This window comes from Aythya ferina (assembly GCF_964211825.1).
Source record: "Aythya ferina genome assembly, chromosome: 11".
NCBI lineage: Eukaryota > Metazoa > Chordata > Aves > Anseriformes > Anatidae > Aythya > Aythya ferina.
The window spans coordinates 3,342,923-3,361,889 of record NC_140307.1 but is presented as its reverse complement, the minus strand read 5'-3'; the positions used below and the strand labels follow the sequence as shown (position 1 = coordinate 3,361,889).

The 18,967-nt window shown below is 45.3% G+C and overlaps 2 protein-coding genes and 1 long non-coding RNA gene across 5 annotated transcripts in view; 2 read left to right on the top strand and 1 right to left on the bottom strand.

Moving 5' to 3' along the window:
- The window catches only part of ALDH1A3 (aldehyde dehydrogenase 1 family member A3), a 33,026-nt gene extending 26,264 nt beyond the window's left edge, over nt 1-6,762 (top strand). Inside the window, exons 10-13 of the mRNA XM_084532600.1 lie at nt 1,375-1,539; nt 3,783-3,940; nt 5,111-5,185; nt 6,555-6,762. Of these exons, the coding sequence (XP_084388726.1) occupies nt 1,375-1,539; nt 3,783-3,940; nt 5,111-5,185; nt 6,555-6,627 (471 nt within the window). The 3' untranslated portion in view covers nt 6,628-6,762. The remainder of the gene's footprint in view (nt 1-1,374; nt 1,540-3,782; nt 3,941-5,110; nt 5,186-6,554) is intronic.
- Nucleotides 6,763-11,739: 4,977 nt separating this feature from the next.
- On the bottom strand, nt 11,740-17,982 carry LOC311442887. 2 transcript variants are annotated; one of them, XR_014696936.1, is made up of 3 exons: nt 17,686-17,982; nt 14,658-14,855; nt 11,740-12,018 (listed from the first exon to the last, which is right to left on the bottom strand). It is a non-coding gene; the product is annotated as an uncharacterized lncRNA (long non-coding RNA). The 2 variants fall into 2 exon arrangements; XR_014696937.1 differs by lacking the exon at nt 14,658-14,855.
- Nucleotides 12,215-18,967, top strand: part of LRRK1 (leucine rich repeat kinase 1) — a 75,219-nt gene continuing 68,466 nt past the window's right edge. Inside the window, exons 1-2 of one of the 2 annotated variants that reach the window (XM_084532598.1) lie at nt 12,215-12,374; nt 15,388-15,603. In XM_084532598.1, coding sequence (XP_084388724.1) covers nt 15,537-15,603 — 67 coding nt within the window. In that variant the 5' untranslated portion in view covers nt 12,215-12,374; nt 15,388-15,536. Of the gene's footprint in view, nt 12,375-15,387; nt 15,604-15,657; nt 16,605-18,967 lie in introns of those variants that run through there. The other variant, XM_084532599.1, reaches the window with a different exon arrangement.

Here is an 18,967-nt window from a genome sequence, read left to right as displayed (position 1 = left end):
GAGACAATATGCGTGACACCTGCCAAGCTTACTTATGTGACACCCTGTATCCTACACGAGGGCACGCATTTCTTTGTGCAGTAGCATGTATCAAGTGTTTTCTTGGGTAGCATCATAACACATGAGAGAACACGAGCACTTAGTACAAGCTGTCCGCAGCACATGTGATATGCACATCTGTGTGGCAGGAGATGTGCTGTTCTGGGTTTGCTGTGTACCAGAAGTACCCTAAGGACACCCTCCTGAAGCTTTGATATTTGTCTGCAAGCATGAAAACTTGGATTGTGTGTGGCCAGGATTAACAAGGGACAGGATATAGTCTGTAATCTGGGGGAGTCGAGCGTGGAACGCTCCGTGTAAACAGTCCCAACTGGCAACTGGCCCTGCCAAAATGAAAGCAGATGTCTAGGGAGGGGTACTGAACCAGCACAAGCATTTGGTGATAGCTGGCATTCAGAATCACCTCCCAGGCAACCAGGAGCCAGTGGTGGAGCCTTTTATTTAATTCACCTCCATGGATTTGTTGATTTTGTTTGTTTGTTTGTTTGAAGTTCTCCATTAGTCTTTGACTACCTGCAGCATGCTGCGAGGAAGTGTTTCATTGCTTAATTGTGCATCGTGCAAACAGCCATGTTCCTTTTGTTTGGAAGCTGATGGTATCTGCAGCACAATGCTGCACGTGGAGCACAAAAGAAGGACCAGTACTGGTCAGTACTGGGCTTCTGCACCTCTCCCCAGCTCACGGCCTGCTGTGTTGATGGAGGGATGTCTCCTGCCAGTGCAGAAAACCAAAACATGCTGGGATGCTACTAGTCTCTGAGATCCTCAAAAGGTGATTCCATTTTTGCAAATATGATTTCAGTGCAGTCATTGCTCTGAAGTCACCCAGGTGACCAGCTGCCAGCCAGATGTAGCCCCGTTCACTGCGGGCTCTGGGCTTCACCCTGTTTATCACCCAGTGGAGTGTGAACCTGTTTATCTCACAGCTGGACAGTTTGTCCAGAAGGATGCTGAGAGGGACAATTGGTACGTCCCAGAGCTGGTGTGAAGTGAGCCATGGGAGTGCGTGTTTGGGATGCTGCGGAAGGGAAAGTGGAGAGACTCCCTCCGTGTGGCAGCAAACTATTAGATCAGATTAAGTATTAGATTAGATTAAGCTATCACATGTGTTTTCTGTGGCTCAGGGATATGCCTATCTCATGTCTTTCATCGTGCTTATTGCTTGACTTGCTGTCGTAGATGAGGTGTAAACTTTCCTGCTCTAACGGTGCCCTGCAAATATGTCCCTGGACATACAACCTGGCAGCAGCAGGTCTCAGTCTCTGGAACAGCGATGCTAAATCACTGATGTTTTCTTTCTTTTTTGTCTGACAGATTGACCAAAACCAGTTTGATAAGATCCTGGAGCTGATAGAAAGTGGGAAGAAAGAAGGTGCAAAGCTGGAGTGTGGGGGTCTTGCCATTGAAGACAGAGGCCTCTTTATAAAACCCACTGTGTTTTCAGAGGTCACTGACAACATGCGTATTGCCAAAGAAGAGGTACAGTACAAGTCACGTGAACCTTTAGATACATTTCCATGATGTAAATGGAAAAGCAGCTGTAGAAAAGAGGTGTGGTCGTGGTTTGAAGTGAAAACTTGAAAGGAGAATAGAAATTTCACATATTTTACTTATTATGATGTCCTAAAAACTGTGGAATCCATATTCTTCTGATGAAGTGTCTGCAAGGTGAGCTTCAATCCAGAGTGGTATGGGGGGGAGATGATGTGAGGAGGAGAGCAGCACAGGCAAAAATGCTGACAAAATATTTTAGCAGCATTTTATTCTTTTGTGCAATTAATGGAGTGCCTGCCTGCCAGCCATTTCTACTGCCTTGCTGCTTCCCCCATTTTATTTTTTTTTCCAAAAGTGAAGTAGCCCTGTGAGTGTGCTCCCTGTACAGTAACAAACCCACATAAAAATCTAGAAGGTATCATTACCTGAAGGCTTTTGGGCCTCGTTTTAAGAGAATTTGATATAACAGAAAATAAAAACAAATGCCTTATCTAGATTTAGCTGCTGTGAATGCTGTTTGTGAATAGTGATGATGGACTGGTTTCTGACAGAATCCTAGATTTTAAAGCTCAGTAAAAATAACTGAAGTAGCATCAGGCTGGAGCAATTCAATGTTGTCCTGTAGTTTGGAAGGTTTTCTGAAGACAGAATTATACATTCCTTCTCTGTACAGACTGATGGCTGTGTGTGCCATGTGCTCTTACACACCTCCTGCTGAGTAAACTTGAAATTGCTTAGCTGATTTCAGTACATGCTGATTCCAAGTGATAGAGGAGAGTATGATGTGTGTTCTTGATCCGCTTCTTTGTAAAAATGAGTTGCTTTATTGCAGAAAGAGGGAACTAGAACTCTGGGACCTGAAGCTGGTGAGCAGGGAAGAAATGGCCCTGTTATGCTGCCACTGAAGAACATTAATCAAGTAGTGTTAGCATCTGAAATAATCTCAAATTCTCTTCCCATAGTAAAATCCCCTGAGGCTGACCATTTTTTCCCAATAAGAAATATGGTCAAAGCCAGCAAAATGCACATCTAATACTCTGGCTTCCATTATCCATACACAGAAAAAATGAACAAGCTGCATGTGATTAGATCCTGTGATATTCCTTTGAAATATAGTTAATCTACTTTTCATCATGTTTCCCAATGGAAAATAAGTAGCTGCTGAAGTCCAACTGGCACTTGTTCTTTATAGTTTAGCCTAGTGCATTTTATGGGGCTGCTTACTGTTCATTCCCGACAAAATATTTAGATGTCTCAGATCTGCCGCAGAATCTCCAAGGAACCTGGGAAAGATATCAGCTAGTCTGGGCATGAGTTGCATTCTAAAAATAGAGGGGGATAAAAGTTGAAAATCCCATGACAGGCCTTTTTTTTTTTTTTTTTTTTTTTTTTTTAATGAACTGACTCCAAATCCCCAGTCATGATTCATGAGGTTTATCCAGTTTCATTCATATACGGTTTTGTTGCAAATGCACTTTTTTTTCTTTGCCTAGGATCAAGGCTCCAGTTAAATACCTGCATCTTCCAAAAGCGTGAAAAAATAGAAACACTTGTATAGGCTAAAGAGCCAGGCAATTTGGTTAGCCTAGCCCTCAATGGGGCACAAGTGAGACTTTATCTCACCTTCAGTGGGGGAATGATTATTGTATTGCAAGACCACGCAGGCCCCACCTTCGGTAGCGTTCATGATGGGAGGTTCTATCCCCGAAATTGGGAAGTACTGTGTGCACTGGCTGCTTCTATACTGCCAACCTGGGATGCCAAATCTGTGGTCAAACGTATCCGTGGTAAATGCTCTGCAGGCAAATTAACTGCATGCACTTGCAGAAGCGAAGTTAAGGCCAAGGAAGAAAACTTGCAATGCTTGACGTATAGTAATTTCTTTTTAAGCGCATTCAACTTCTTCTGAGTCCAAAAGGAGAATGAATTGTAAATGAAGTAAGGATGAATCATCTGAAACTTGTCCAGATCTAACTGCTTATTTGATTGTTGTAGATGATCCACTAGTTGTTGGATCTTTGCATTTATTAACCACTGCAGCACATCACTGTACTTTCTTTAAATTCAGTTCAGTGAGTAGTTTTTAAGAGACTCAACCACTGACTTCTAGAAAAGCTAGTATATAAGACTTCAAATATAATATCCAAACAGAGCTGCTGATTCTGATTACGTCAAAACTACCGTAAGTAGCAAAGACTTTCCCATGCTAATGTTTAATTTGTGTGCAGATTTTTGGGCCGGTTCAGCCAATTATGAAGTTCAAGAGTATAGAAGAGGTCATAAGAAGAGCCAACAATACTGAGTACGGACTCACGGCTGCGGTGTTCACAAAGAATCTGGACAGAGCGTTAATGTTGGCTTCTGCATTGCAATCAGGAACTGTCTGGTAAGCAGTGTGAGATCGCAGTTTGGGCTGTGCTTTTGTCTGCTGGGAGTGGGGAGTGCTGTATGATTTGTAATCCCATATAAATGCTGGAGGTCAGATGTGTTAGTAGTCTGTTTAATTCTTGATATTCTCCTAAGCAACATCCATTCATCAAAATAAAGTGGTGAGGACCAGACAGTCTGGCATGAAACGGTGCATTTATTCATTCAGTCACTGTAGTTCTTTACATCTGGAGACCTCTGAAAATATAAGGGTTGTACTAAGCTCCACCAGATGTGATGCCTTCCAAAATCATGTATGTAGAAAAGAGCAACTCTTATGATCTTAAGGTAGCATCAATTGGGGTCTTGCACAAACCGTTACGGGCAGTAGATGGCATCATACCACTGTCAGAAAGATAAGTAGCTATTTTACTTAAAACACTTCTTATTTTATATTAGTATAGTTTTGAAGATGGAATCCTGATTATTTTTTTCCCCACTGAAGATAGGAATTTGATCTGGTCTCTGAACTTGATGCATTCAGAGGACTGATTTCAAGAATTTGTGCCAGAAGAATTCACCTCTTTGAAAAATATTTAAATAAAAATGGGATGTTGGGCTTTGAAGGATCTATGTACTGTAGTGAAGGTGCAGTCCTACAGCACCAAGCCATAACTGGCTCTCTTCAGTCATTTCATCTCCCTAAATTGCTGAGGAGGTATCTGCATGAGCTCCTCCTACCCGTTGTCTACAGAAATGGGGCTAGTGCTTCTCTTTTCCTGTGGCACAAGTGTCTAATGGAGGCCAACTCTTCTTCTATACCTGGAAGTGGGTGGTAGGGCCTGGTTTTGAGTGTTTAGACAACTTTGTGTAAACATGTTTGTTTCAGAATGCACTTCATTAATCTGGGGCAGACTTTCATCTACCCTCAAGCATGAATCTGAACGCAGCATAAATTCCAGCTCTAGCATGAATGTCTTAGCCGTTAGAGATTATGAAGTGAGATATGAATCAAACTCAGAGCACTACTCAAATGCCTTCTGTTTCTGTAGCAAAATAAGATGATATTGCTAAAACCTGATTTCTCAACTGAAGGAACTGTAATGGATTTCAGCCTCTTGTAACGCTGCTGTTGTCATCACCTTACTTCTCCCTGGTATTGAATTGTCTTTTTATGTTTTTATCACAGGATCAACTGTTACAATGCACTCTATGCACAGGCTCCTTTTGGTGGCTTTAAAATGTCAGGCAATGGCAGAGAACTGTAAGTTTTGCTTAATGTTTTGTTTATATATGGTTGGTAAATGCAGTAGTGATTGTGGCTTGGTGATAATATTGTTGAATTTGCTTTTAAACTATCAGGCTTGCAGCTTGCTCCATAGGTTGGTGCTAGGCCAATACAGCATGGAAATAAAGCACAGATCTGAGAACAGTAGCAGTGCTTTCGTCTACTTGATAAACTATTGCCAGCTTCCATTCAGCAAATTCCACTTGCAGGCGTTATTTTCTTACTAGTTAGATCTTTAGATCAAGAAGGATTTTTAGATCGCTTTGGTCTGGGGCCACTTGTATCTACCTCAAACCTCTTCCATCTTTACATGCTGGCATCTAGGCCTCCCTTTACAGCTGCATCACACATCTAGCTTTCAAGTGTTGGAGCTAGAAAAACAAGGAATGATCTCCAAGAAGAGATCCCCACCTTCTAAGCCTGCCTGTAATTTAGGAAGTTACGGAAGGATCTTCTGTCCCTTTTCCCCAGCCTGACCTGTTGCAGCTGGCTATCAGACATTCCAGCTCTCTAGTTACTAATGCAGACATTTTTAAAACAAGGTCATCCTACAAGTTAGAGTAAGAGTTGAGAAATTGACTTATATCTTAATTTTCTTCTGGTACAGGAGAGAGGTGGGTTTTATTACACCATACAGAGGAACCTGATGCACCTCTTCTTTCATAAGGCAGATTTATTTCCAGGAACCCTTTCCAGTAACTGTTCTGGTGCATCTTCTGCTCTGAGATATTCAGACGCCTCACTTGCTAAGCACAGCAGATGAATGAATCTTCAAAAGAGACATGCATGTTGAGACCTTTTGGTTTACTTTGCCTGACTGCCTGGCTAATTAAAGGATGTCAGGGGCATATCCCTTGGGCAAGGCATGGCAATGAGGGCAGCTTCCACCAACTACAACACAATGCAGTGGTTGGGTTTCTCATCAATATCGATTTCTGGAGTAACTGTGCCCCCCGATGTGCAGTTACCTGGTTGACAGAAGCCTACTTTCAGTGAAAAAGTAACTTTAGTTATTGTTTAAGCACTGATAAGTATGTTCATAAGTATGGCTTCTCACAATAGTACTTGATTTTCACTAGGCTGAGAGACACAAGCTGTGACCACAGTAATGACAGGGTGTAGTTGTGTGTACATACATGCATGTGCACAGATTATTAGATGTGGGGAGCCAAAATGATAGCTGATGTAAGTTAATTTGGATCTGGTTTTAATGGCCTGATGTTATCTGCAGCAGCTGTTGATCTGTGGCTAAGATACACTTGTGCAGAAATCTCTTATCTTAGGGAAGCACACATTAACATGCTGCAATCGTTTGTCCCTTTCCCTCCTCTTTCTTCTTTTCCAGTGGTGAATATGCCTTGGCAGAATATACTGAAGTGAAAACAGTCACCATTAAACTCTCCCAGAAGAGTCCATGAAAACAGAAGGCCTAAAAATGCTGACACTCTGAATGTGACACATCGGGGGTGTATTCAGAGCAAGTGGGAGGGGAGGGGTAGGAAAGAAAATGGAAACGCCTAACTTTTTTCCTCTAGAACCATTGAATCTACTGGACTCCATTTTGTCAACTGGCTCTTGGAAAACTGATTTAACTGACCCTACTGGCAGCATAGCACACACGTGTACTCCGCGAGTCCCTGGCTGTACATCTGTCTGCTACCTGTGACTAAAATGCTGGTCAGTCACCTGTCAGCGGGACATCTGCTTTCAAACTGTACCCCTGAAGGACTTGGACATCGAGGGCGTGTTAGAGAGGCTTCCGGTACCTTTAGCAATTAGTTGTTTGTGAAACAATTAGTTGATTGTTAAACACCTTCAGAGGCATGTGGGTTTCTCTTGGCATGAACGGACCTGAGCAGTAGGGCTAATCCAACTTAACTGACGTTGATGGAGTTTGTGTGAAGACTGCAGATGAAGTTTTGGATGGGAGTGCAAACTTTCAAGGAAGGATCTAAAGAAATTTTGTTTGAAAGAGCTATCTTGGTCTCTCTAAAGATATGTGCATCCTCCATATTGGTGATATTCTAGCCCTGAATGAGATTGATGGGAGTTTCCTGGAGGACTCTTTTGGGGCCATTATTTCACCCAACAGAGCTAGACTTTAAAGTGTCCTTTGAACCTGATGTTTTGGTGTGCACACATTTCACATGCTGCATATGCAAGTTACTGACTTGCTAGCCCTTCTGGCTCCAAATGAGTCGCAATTGTATCTCATACCTTCACTATAGCACTTTTTGCAAGAGGATTTTGCACTGTACTTACCGTGATGACACAGAGTTGAATTCTAAACATGTAGCATGGTAGATACCCCAGAGAAAACATCCCACACCAATCCTCCTGATCTGGGAGAGGGAGCAGAAGAGCTGCAAGAAGCTGTCCTTCTCTCTCTTTCACTCTCAGGCTGTGTGAACATTTTTTGAGCCAGAGCTGTCATGATGAGAGTAAAACAAGCTCTTCTCACCACTTCTTTTTCCCTTGTGAATGTAGCTTAAAATCGAGTTCTGGAAGTACAGTATAAAAAGGCAGGTGCTCCCAAGCACATACTGAATGCTAAAGATGTGGGTGTACAAATGAGTTACCAAGGAATAAGCTATGGCTGGATTTAATGTCTCAGCACCTCTGCAGTAAATGCCTCTGAGAGCGTCGTCACCTTGTAGCTGGTCCTTCACTGAGGAATAAACTGCTTCGAATTGGCTCTTGTTTATAGTCATATAAGCATGCACGTACACAAATAGCATCCTCGGAGTGGCTGTCACATTGAGTTCATGCCTTCGCATCTCCTGCAGTAATTTCTTTGCACACCCAGACAGTACTTACTACGAGACTGATGAAAAGCCACCTGCTGTCATCAGGTCCTGAGCTCACTCCTTTCCTTCCCCCTCCTCCTGGAACCACTGGTAAGAGAATGGGAAGTCCCAGGTCTGCAGGAGCTGTACATATGCAGATTTTGAAGCAGGAATGAAAGTCTAACCTCTACTCTCCAATGCAAGCAGGAACTTAACTGTAACTTCTGTGATCAGAGAGACAGCTAGTCAGTAACAAGTTCTGTTGTGAGTGGACCTTTTTTCGGAAGGGGAAGGAAGGTGGGTGGTGGTAAGTAAGGAAAAAGTTTGCATGAGCCTAAACTTCCTTATTAGTTGTTGAACATTGAAATTGCACTTCAACACTGCTTAATTTCTTAAATGACATACCTCCAACAGCTGTGTACAACTAAGTGCCTGTCCTCCCACGGATATGTGGGACAGGTAAATCTCCCCATCCAGTGAAGAAAATGTCCTCCCTACCCCATGAAAGGCCAAATGGGAACATTGTAAATAAGCTTCTATTTTTGTAATACACTTAGAGCGCAAACATCTTCTCAGACAAATATTTTACTTTTGCCTACTTGACGGTTTTCTAGGGCTGCAGTCAGACAGTAGGGAGGTAAGGCAAACAGTAAAAGGCTGGTTATCTTGATGTATCTCTGTATTCACTTTTGATAAACAGTGGTTTTAACTGAAATCATCTGAAAAATCTTAAAATCCTAGTATTCTGGCTTTATATGTATAATATATATTTCAACACTTTTTTTTTCCCTTATCAAGTTTTTTAAAAGTTGATGTATCTCTTATTGTATAAATCAGGGTTTGACTCTACACACTGAATTTTCTAAGTTATATAACATTAGACACTAACTTTAAAATAACCCCTTAGAGGGTATATATTCTTTCATTGCACAGTAAGGCTTTCATATGAAATACTACTTTTTTTTTAAAGAACTATATTTATAAATTAGGATACAGTTAATCTAATGTATTTTTATAGCTAAAGGTACATGAAAATGCTATGTTTAAACCTCTTGTATATATCTAGACTATGGGTATCTTTTTGTAATAGTTCTTGTTCCTAATAAATGTTTAACTTTGTGAAACGCTTTTTGAATGCTACATATTGGTATGCCTCAAAGTGAGATGGGGAATTGGGAAACTTCTGCTGAGTGTACTCATTGTAACAGAGGAGTAATTAATACTTTATTTACACTGATTAGTGTGCCTTGAGATAATTCCGGCCCCTCTACTGCACACGTTAAGACCTTTTCCATCAGTGTGTAGCTTCCACTCAACCCAGTCCTCCTGCCACCGTTTCTTATTTCACTCTGAATTTGGCCCATTGTGTTATTAAAAGTGATCGCTGGAAAGAGTTAAGGTTTCGTGCTTCTGAAACAAAATGGCCCTGTATTGCTCTAGTTACAGCGGGCTCTTCCTCGAACAGCCTGGTGTCTGTTTCCCTCGATTCAGTGACCCAGCAGTATTCCCCAAACAGAAACGTGCATGGGGCTCACAAGAGGCAACGCAATTTCAAGGTATCTTTATTTCAAGGTACCTTTTACACTCAGCAGGACTGAATGTAGAGTGTGTGTTGGCATTTCTGTATGTGGGGATTCAGTATCTCACTGGGGGACTCTGAAGGAATCTTAACTTGGATTCATTTCTGCAATCTGTGAAGAATAGCCTGTTTTAAAAAGGGCAAGGGAAGTGAAGTGCTGAAGTGTGGTCAGTGCTCTACAAATAAAAGCCGGATCATGTGTCTGTTAGCTTACCCTTTAAGCAATTGCTTTTGCCACTTACAGGGAGTAGAGCAAGGAAGGAGAGCAGGGCTGCAGTAGGCAGGAGCAAGCACAGCTCCTTCCAGTTTAGAGCAGGATGGATCCTTTCTGCCTTCAGAGGTGGGCCTCAAAACAGAGAATTTGAAGGGACTGTGGACCATGCTGCCGGATGGGATGTCCTGCCTTGGGCTGGCTGCTTCCTAAACCCCTTTGTGACACAGCCATCACTAGTAAGACTGCTCCACACCTTCCCTTTACTGTCTTATTTCTTTCATCTGCAGTGTGGACAGAGCAAGAAATTACCACTGTCTTTAGCTCTCTTCACATCTAATACACGTGTGAGAAAAGACACAAATACCTGTCATCTCCCTACACAGGGCAAGCCAAGCCCCTTGAATTTTCCACTTGGTAACAGCATTGCACAGGAGCTTTGTGACCAAACATTAGAAGGGAGAAGGCTGGAGATACAAATTATTGTAACATAATCAATGGAGACGTAAGCCAGGAAGAGGGGGATAAGGTATGGGGAAAAAATGGAGAAATTCTTGCTAGGGGAATTTATAGTCTCTATCAAAATAAAAGGAAAAATGTGATTTCAGTGGGTTTTTAACCAATGGTGCTAAAAAAGTTCTTAAAAAGCTCTGGGTAAGAGCCAGGCTGCGAGGCATAAAAGACAGCAGACTGGATAGAAAGTGGAAAGGGTGCTAAATAGATAGCACTCGTGGTTGCAGCTAAAAGCAGATTAGTGGGCACCTGAACAGAGAGGTAGGAGCACCAATGAAGACCCATCCTCTCTGTGTCTCCATGAGCATAGCAAAGAAACACCCTAGAGCAAGTCTCAGACTGCAGCAGCCATTCAGTGCATGGATGTGGCTTTTTCCCTCCTCAGGAAATCATCAGAGACCCATTTCTTGATTTGGGCCAGAGAAAAAACAAACAAACAAAACACGCACAAAAATCTTTGTATGTAATTTAAGGAATCATCATGAATAACAAAAACAAAAACGAAAACAGTCATGCAGATATGGTGTTCTTTTAGTAGGTCCAGTGGGTAGGGAAAAGTGGGTAAAGTCGTAGTAGTACCAGGTTTTATAAAAGTCGCCTGGTATTAGGAAATTAATTGGGTTGTGATGGGGAAAGGACATGTCGAACACCACATTAGCTGGACTAACACCTTCGGAAGAAAGGGGGCGATCTTGCTTTGCTTTTCCAAAGAGGCGCAACCCCACTCCACAATCTGGAAAAGGAGCAACTTTCACAGAAACAAATCTCAGATGAACTCTGCGTGGAGAAGAGTTAGACTTGTCAGCGTCACTGATAAGCACCAGCCTCGGGCAAAGGGGCTGAAAGTTGAGCAGTTTGCTCTTGTTTCTTACACCAGCTTTGTGGATGGAGGGCCGCAGGCTTGGTACAAGGCTGCTGAGGGAGTCTTTTGTTGGTGGGATAGCCCTGTTTTGGTGGCAGAATTGTGAGGGCCATGGTGCCTGAATGAAAACCTTTTGCTTTATTATGTATAAAATGAGTATTAAAGTTAACACTCCCTGAATATGATAATGAGATTAATAAAAGTACCTCCTAAACATATGTGGTTATAGTACTCAGCTGTTCACCCAAATCATGCTAAATGCCTCCCCAGGAAGGGAACAGGTAAGGTTAGGATATAAAAGAGTTATAAGGGTAAGTGTAAAAAAAAAAAAAAAAAAGATGGAAAAAAAAAAAAAAGATGGAAGAAACAAGTTGGGAGGAAAAAAAGAAAAGCTGGGGGGGGAGAAGGAATTGGAAACCTGAAAGAGTCAGTCAACGGGCTGTGCTCCTTCTCCTTCACCAAGAGAGGGACACCTTCTTGGTAAACTCTGCACCTTTCAGCAAGGAGTAGTACCTGGGATAGCATTTTGCTTGCACTATTACCGTATATTAGCACTATTATATTTATCAGCAGCAATTCTGAAACTGTTCTGTCACTTTATTAAATATGTTCAACTTTGTGAAACTGTGTCGCAATGAAAGCCCTTGGCAGGGCTCTGAAACAGACAAATGTTGGACTGTGGTAAATCCCCTTCAACGAGCAAGGCCAAGCCTCCACCACGAAGCTACAGGACTCATCTCCAGCCTGGCAGCCACGCTCTGGGCACAGCGGTGTGGTGGCAGCACCGACGAAGCCATCCAGATAACGTGGCTGAGAGATGGGGACTTCAGCTGCTTCACCTCAAGAATCCAGTATTTCCTAAATAAATAAATAAATAAATAAAAAACAAGCAGCATGAGCCTGTGTAGATGTGCCCAGAGAGCGGAGAGAGCCCTCAGCAGCCCCTTCTACCCCGCGGGGACCCGGTGAGGACGGAGCCCCCTCACGGCATGGCGGAGGGCGCCGAAGCCCCGCGGGGCGCCGCCCGCGCCCTCACCGCGGCCTCCGGGGGCCGGTGGCGGAGGAGGCGCCGCCGCGCTGCTGATGCCCCGCTCCTTTTCCTTCCTTCCTTCCTCCCTCCGCCTCCCGAGCCGCACAGCGAGGCGGGCGGCCGGCCGGAGGAGGAGAAGGAGGAGGAGGAGGAGGAGGAGAAGAGCCCCGGCAGGACGCAGGAGGTACGGCCGCCCCCGGCCCCCCGCCGCCCCGCACGCACCTGCCCCCGCCGCCGGGGCCGCGCTGAGGGGAAGGCGGCGAGGGGCTGGGAGAGGTGGAAGGGGGGCGCTGAGCACGCTGAGGGGGGCAGCTGGAAAGAAATAAAAGCGAAATAAAAGTTGGGAGCGAAGTTTCGGGGCGAGGGGGGGGGCGGCTTCTCCTCAGCAAGCGGCGGGCGGGAGGCGCTGCCCGGGGGAGGAGGGAGCCCGGCTGGGGCCGTGAGGGGCGGCTCGGCTCGGGGTGGCCGCGGGGGCTCCGCCGGGTCCGGGGAAAAGCCCCTCGGTGCTCTCGGCCCCTCCATGTGGCCGCTAGGAAGGGGGGAGACCCGCAGGGAAACTGGGTGTGATTGAAGCTCCTGCTTCCTGCTGAGCTTTACCCCTGGGTAGGGCGCAGGGTGGCTGGCTCTCGGCGCCTGCTTCGTGAAGGGGGCAGCAGCGGTTTCACAGAATCACAGAATTTACCGCTTTCTGCAGATTTTTCGTGTCGCCGAAAGGCCCTCAGCAGGTGACAGGTCTGAGCCACGCTCTGTGCCTCACCAGGCAGCCGCTGCTGCTTCCTGAGGAGCCTTCACCCAGCCCTTTTGGGGGCACCCCGTTGGTGCCACCCACCTCTTCAGACCCCATTGCCTTGTCCACCACAGCTCCGGGCCCTAAATGAGCTCTTCAGAAACATCAAAGTTTGTGGAGATTGCTCGTGGGTTGGGAAGCGATGCCAGGCACAGCTGGGTGTGCTGGGGCATCACCTGAAAGCTGGCAGTAAGGGAGGCTCAGGAGAGATGCTGGGAATACACGAGGCGGGATGTAAACCTGCACCCAGATCTGGTCTTCGCCATCTCCCTCCTGAATGGGATTCTGCAGAGCCCGTAGGACTCAAGTAGTGCAGTTTTTCCAGGCTCTCTTTCTCCCTAAATCAAATTAAGCTCTGGTGTTTGCACGTGTTGCAGTTGAGTGCGTCTTGCTTGAGGTAACAGCACTACCGGGACGTTTTTAGTATATACACAAAGGTCCCAAAATAGGGAAATACAGGAGTCTGCACGGGGGCTTTGTGGCAGTAATGCACTTACAGATAAAGCACTCACTAGTTGTTGTTAAAGGGAACTGACTGTCACAGTTTCAGGAAAAATATAAGTTTTTTCCTTTCACTATGTACAAGGAAAGTTCCATCCCACGCGGTAATCCGGGTAGAGACTTAAAAATTGGGTGCGGGGTGATTTTTCTCAAAGCTCTTCAGACATGGTGTGCCCCAGTAGTGCAGCGAGGAAACGCTTCAAAAACCAGCATCTGCTAAAAAGAGTTATTCTGTTGGTTTTTTTTTTTGCATGGGGAAGTGTTTGAGGGTGTGAGGGTGTCGGGAAGGTAGGGGCTCAGTGCTGCGAGCATCACATCCCCTTCGTTTTCGGAGGGAGCGACCAGGAGAGCTTTTAGGAGGCACGACAGCCTCCCCAACACCCCCACGTGTCTGCTGTGGTCTGCGGCAGGGATGAACAGACGGACAGATGGACAGAGGGACGCCCTGGTGCTTGGCTGTGTGGCCATCTGCGGCCGCTCAGAGCTGCGGCTGTGCTGCCGCAAAGAAGGTGTTGGGCCGTGGAGGGGTGTGAAAGCACTTGCCTGTAGCCCGCTCCACGCCTCTCAGTCCGTGTCGTTATTTGCTCTGTGGCACCCAAATCATTTTTCCCGTCTTTGAAAAACACCCCAGAGCCAAACCGCAGGCTGTGGCTTCGCCCGCTGCCCAGCTTGCAGGATGTGCACGGCGCTCGGGCTGCGAGTTTTGGTTCCTGCTGCCGGCACCACGAAGTAGGGGTCATCAGAAGCTCAGTTTTGCTCTAAGTGTGCCTAAAACTCAAGTCTTTGCCTGGAAACAGTTGATGTAGCGTTCAGTCATTTTTAACGGTGTTGGCTTGCTGTTAAAACGCTGTGTGATGAGGGAGGAGCAGGCAGCAGCTTCCTGGGGAGTGGGGATGGATCCGCGTGTCCCTATGCGCCCCCTGGTCCCGATCCCAGCACAGGATGCCACCTCTGCTCACGGGGCAATGCGCCTGGGTCTTGCTTGCTGAAGCACGAGGTGGGCTATGTGCTTTGCCACATTGGATCAAAACTTCAGCATCACACGCCGAGCATGAGAAAATCTAATCAGGATCAAAGGTAAAGGGCACTGTGTTACATCTGAGAGGCGTTCACGGGCTGAAACTGAAAGCAGAAAGTGGAGGAGCGCTGGCATTGGCTGGGCACACGCTGCAAACTCACCTGTAGCGGTGGAAGAGAGAAAATGTGCAGGTGTGCAGATTTGAAGAAGTCAGAGCCCTGGGAGACTGAGCTGTACAGTCTTCTTCCGAGCTCTTGTACAGTAGCAGCCAACCTCCGAGAGCTCCTAGGGGCTTGGTTTGCCTCTCTGGATGCATTTGAAGAAGCCTGCTGCTCCGAGAGTGCTGGACTTCTCTAGGACTGGGCAGAAGGGAAAGAAGCTGGTGTGCTTCTCTTAGCTCTGTTTTCTCTTTTCTATAGAGAATGGGCTCAGTAACCACGTCACTATTTTTCAGTTTCTCACGGTGGAGTTGCACAAGAGCCACAGTCTTCTTTGCGGATGGGAAAGGTTTTGAGGTTGCATTTAGGATTTTTCCAGCTGCGTTTCGTCGTTTCAATGCTCTGCCTTTACACTAGCTTGTGGAGAGTCTGAAACTGCAGCTGTGACCCCTGCCCACCCCCGCCACCCTCCACCCAAAGACTCACCAAAGAGTCAGCTTTGGTGGAGAAAAATTGGGAACATTTATCTATCTTTTCTATAGTGCAGACTTTGTTAGTCTCCTCTGTTAATTCACGTTGTGTTCTTTGAACAAAGCCATTATGGAAATAATTGTATTTATATTTGCATAGGCTGATGGGTGCATTTCTGCAAAGTAGCATTCAGACGGGAATAAGCATCTTGCACTTTCTCTACTAGAATGATTAATTTGTTTTGCCGTTTATTTTTAAACAGGGTAAATTATGGCTCTTCAAGATGGTGCTCACTAGCAGTCGCTCCGTTCCTGCACTTAATTGACAGAGATCACTCAGCTTGGACAACACTACTCAGTTTCGAGTGCTGCAGAAAGTTTGCCTGTGCAATCTTCACAACTACGACCCAGAATGTACTGGTGTGTGGGAACTGAGGAATCCGCTGTTTCCAGAGAGAGCAACATGGACCCACAGAATGGTAAATAGGACGATTTCTTTTCTTTCCTGTTCAAATTGGGAGCGGAAGGTTTTAAGGGAACTCGCTAGCCAGCTGCCACTGAGTTTCAATGAAATCTGAATATATGAAAGATCTTTGAGTGCTTTGAGCCTTAATTTTAGAAAATCTACAGTACAGAGCAAGGAGTTTTACTTGCAAGGGGAATGACGTTGGACTGTTCAGGTGATAAGAATAGCATTTCTGTGAAGACCAATTTTCTCCCAAAGCCTACGGAATTAGTCAATACATGTATCATGTCTCAGCAGTTCCTAAATATGTTTTACAAGATCTGTGCTTTTTCAGCATGCAAATGCAAATATGTTCCCAGCCACTGATGCAGTGTGTATTCAGGGTATGAAAGCTGCTAAAATCAGAGCACAGTTTCTCAGGCTGAGCAGATACTAGCCTGCTCCACTTTTGCTCTCAGCTTTGGTTCAGTAACTTACAGTAATGTATTGGTGGGATGGATTAGGAGGTCTGCATTTATACGACATTATAAATCCATAGGTGGAAATTTCTCTTTAGGAAGGGATGTATGCTTCAGGTTGTTTCCTGTTAATTAGTTTTTTGTTGTTTTTTTTTTGTTTGTTTGTTTTTTTTGAACAGCCGAACTATTTTTGGCTGTTTCTTAATGCAGAACCCTTCAGTTCCTAGGCAGTGCTGTACTTCTCTGAGCCAAAACCCAGTTATGTTTCTGCATCAAGAAATAGCCTTCTGCTTATTGTATAACGGTATTCCCCCCGTGCAACAAACAGTTCATTAGGAGGCGGCATCTGCGTTTTAAGTGTGGGATGAAGGTGTGTTTGACGCTTCGTAGTGAGTAAGCAGGCTTCAGTAGAAGCTAATGTTTTTGCAGCCTTATTTTGGATTTTATCAGCAACTATGAAGCAAAACCTGGTACTTTATTCAGAGGCTGCCTTGTCTTGTCTAAAGACGTTTCTCACCAGCGTCACAGGGAGCTCTGGGAACTCTTTCCACTCTCCGTATGTATTCTGCTTATTCCGTGCTACTGATTTTGTTTGGTTTTGCTTTCATTATTTAGCATTGTATCTCTCTATAATAACTGTAAGCATTTGGTTATTGAATATCGTTGAAATAGTTGAATTCTATCATATGAGTTTCTCTCTGGAAGAAATTAACTCCATTTGAATACTTAGCTATGTGAAGTATTCTTAATGAGAAGTATTTTAATCTGTGCTAAGTGTTAAGAATTGCTAAATTTTTGTTCTGCAATAGTGATTTGACAAGTTTTTCTTGCTTTTTAAAGATACAGCAAATAAGCAAATCAGTTTGAGTGAATAATGAACTGAGAAGAGGAGAGGGTATAAATTATTTTCTACATTGTGAACGTGGTTTTTATTCTGAGAAATTTCTTACATGTTTGTTATGTAAATATATTCAGTTAAACTGCCTAGCTGGAGGCATACGAATCTTACTGGTATAACTCTGCTATCCTTACATGCCTGGACTGTTTTATTTGATAAACAGTTTTTGGAAGACTGGCCAAGTGACCCTAGGAAAGCTTAAGACCTGGTGCTGCCCTAGCAGATTAGTTCTTTATGAGCATACTGTACATGTTTAAACTCTTTTTTTTTTTTTTTTCCTGGGCTGAGTCCTGCCAAGAATAATTGTTATTAGCTAGCTGGTCCACTCCCTAAGTTAGCTGGTCCTCTTTCTGCATTTGGATCCTGTTACACAACTCGAATGCAGGAATGCAGTGACTCATTCAGCCTCCACATTTGAATCTATTGTTTACATGCATTTATTCACAGCCTGGATGCAGCCTCCTGCTCCCATTCAGTGGGACCCGCAGGGAAGTGACACCACAGACGGTTCCTGCGGCGCTGGGGACCCCCTGAGCACCCCAAAAGCTTGGAGCCTGCTTCAGGCAGGAAGGATGAGCGTAGGGTGCGAGGGCTTTCACAAGGTACAGCGGTGCCTGGAAGGCTGTAGGGCCTTTTTTTCCTGACAGCTACACGTTTGGCCAGACCTTCACAGGGAGAATGCACCCACGGCGTCACTAATACAAGTCAGCAAGTGTAGCATAGGAGAACGTGGGCTCACCTCACTGCATCTGCTCGTGTCTCTGCTGCTGCTTCGCTTGGCTGCGGCAGGAATCTCGCCGGTGTCCCAGCAGGATGCCCGCTTCCCCCGAGAGCGAGTGAGAGCCGTGTTTCACCACCGGACCCTGCACAGCCCCCGGGGATGCTGTGGGGCTTGGCTGGCCGCTGCCAGCAGAGCAGGGAGGGTTTGTCACCAGAGTGCAGAATGATGCTCCCCTTCGGGTGCTGTCAGCACCTCCCTCGCCTCTTCAGACCTGGCTTCCCCTCTCCTAGATTGGTTCATGTTATCCTAATTAAAAGAAAGAAAGCGAGCAGAGGTACGGGGGCGGCTGCAGTATCTCGTGAAGCAGTGTGTGTTTTTTTTTTAAACTGGGTTAAAGAGCTCTGCATAATATAATGGAGGTGACATAATGTGGTTCTTGTAGGAAATACAATGGAAGCCCAAAGATATCAGCACATGAATGTCTAGAACATAATAGAGATTCATCTCCTTTCTACAGGCTGTTTGTTTTCTCTGAATCGTACAGAATTTTTACAGCTAGCATTTAATTCTCAGATGAGTTTCTAGGAGACAGTTCAGCAAAGACGTAGAAAAGCAATCATCGTCCTCTGAAATGTAAGAATAGTTTTGTTAGAGAGCTTATCTCTCTCTTACCGATAATTTTATTCAAAGTCCCAGAGCGTTCGTGTGCCCTTTGTGTGTGTCTCTGAGCTGGAATTGGATTATCTTCCCAACACACCAGAGGGTGTCTCTTCTCTCCTGCTAAATCTAGAGATGAATGTTGAAAAGGTGTGCTGCGTTAGAGTGTATGTAATGTTACATAATGAGGAGCAACGATGCCAGTGAGGGTTGCTTGAAAAATTTATGGCATTCACGACTTCTTTTGAGGGAAGTATGCACATGCAATGTGCCTGGAAAAGGGACACGGATGTTAAAATGAGGCAAGTAGCCGGAATATACTGACCCATGCTGGAATTTGGGGCAGACCAGCCGCTGTCAGAGGGGCCGTGGTGACCCTGCAGCTCCTGGGGCTTCGTGTTTTATCCAGGCGACCCACGATGGCAGTGACCTTTGCAACCCGGCCGTGGCTCAGCACTGACTCAGAGGGAGAGCTGCTGCCACCTCCTGAATCACAGGCAAGCCTCCAGCCCGAGGAGCTGAGCTGGAGGAGCTAACGGGTCGTTTTATCAGAGGCACCGGGCGGGAGCTGCTGCAATTCTGGACGGAAAGTTTCACAAGCGATGGAAGCGATGGGCAAACGGGGCTGAGGCCTTCGTGGTGA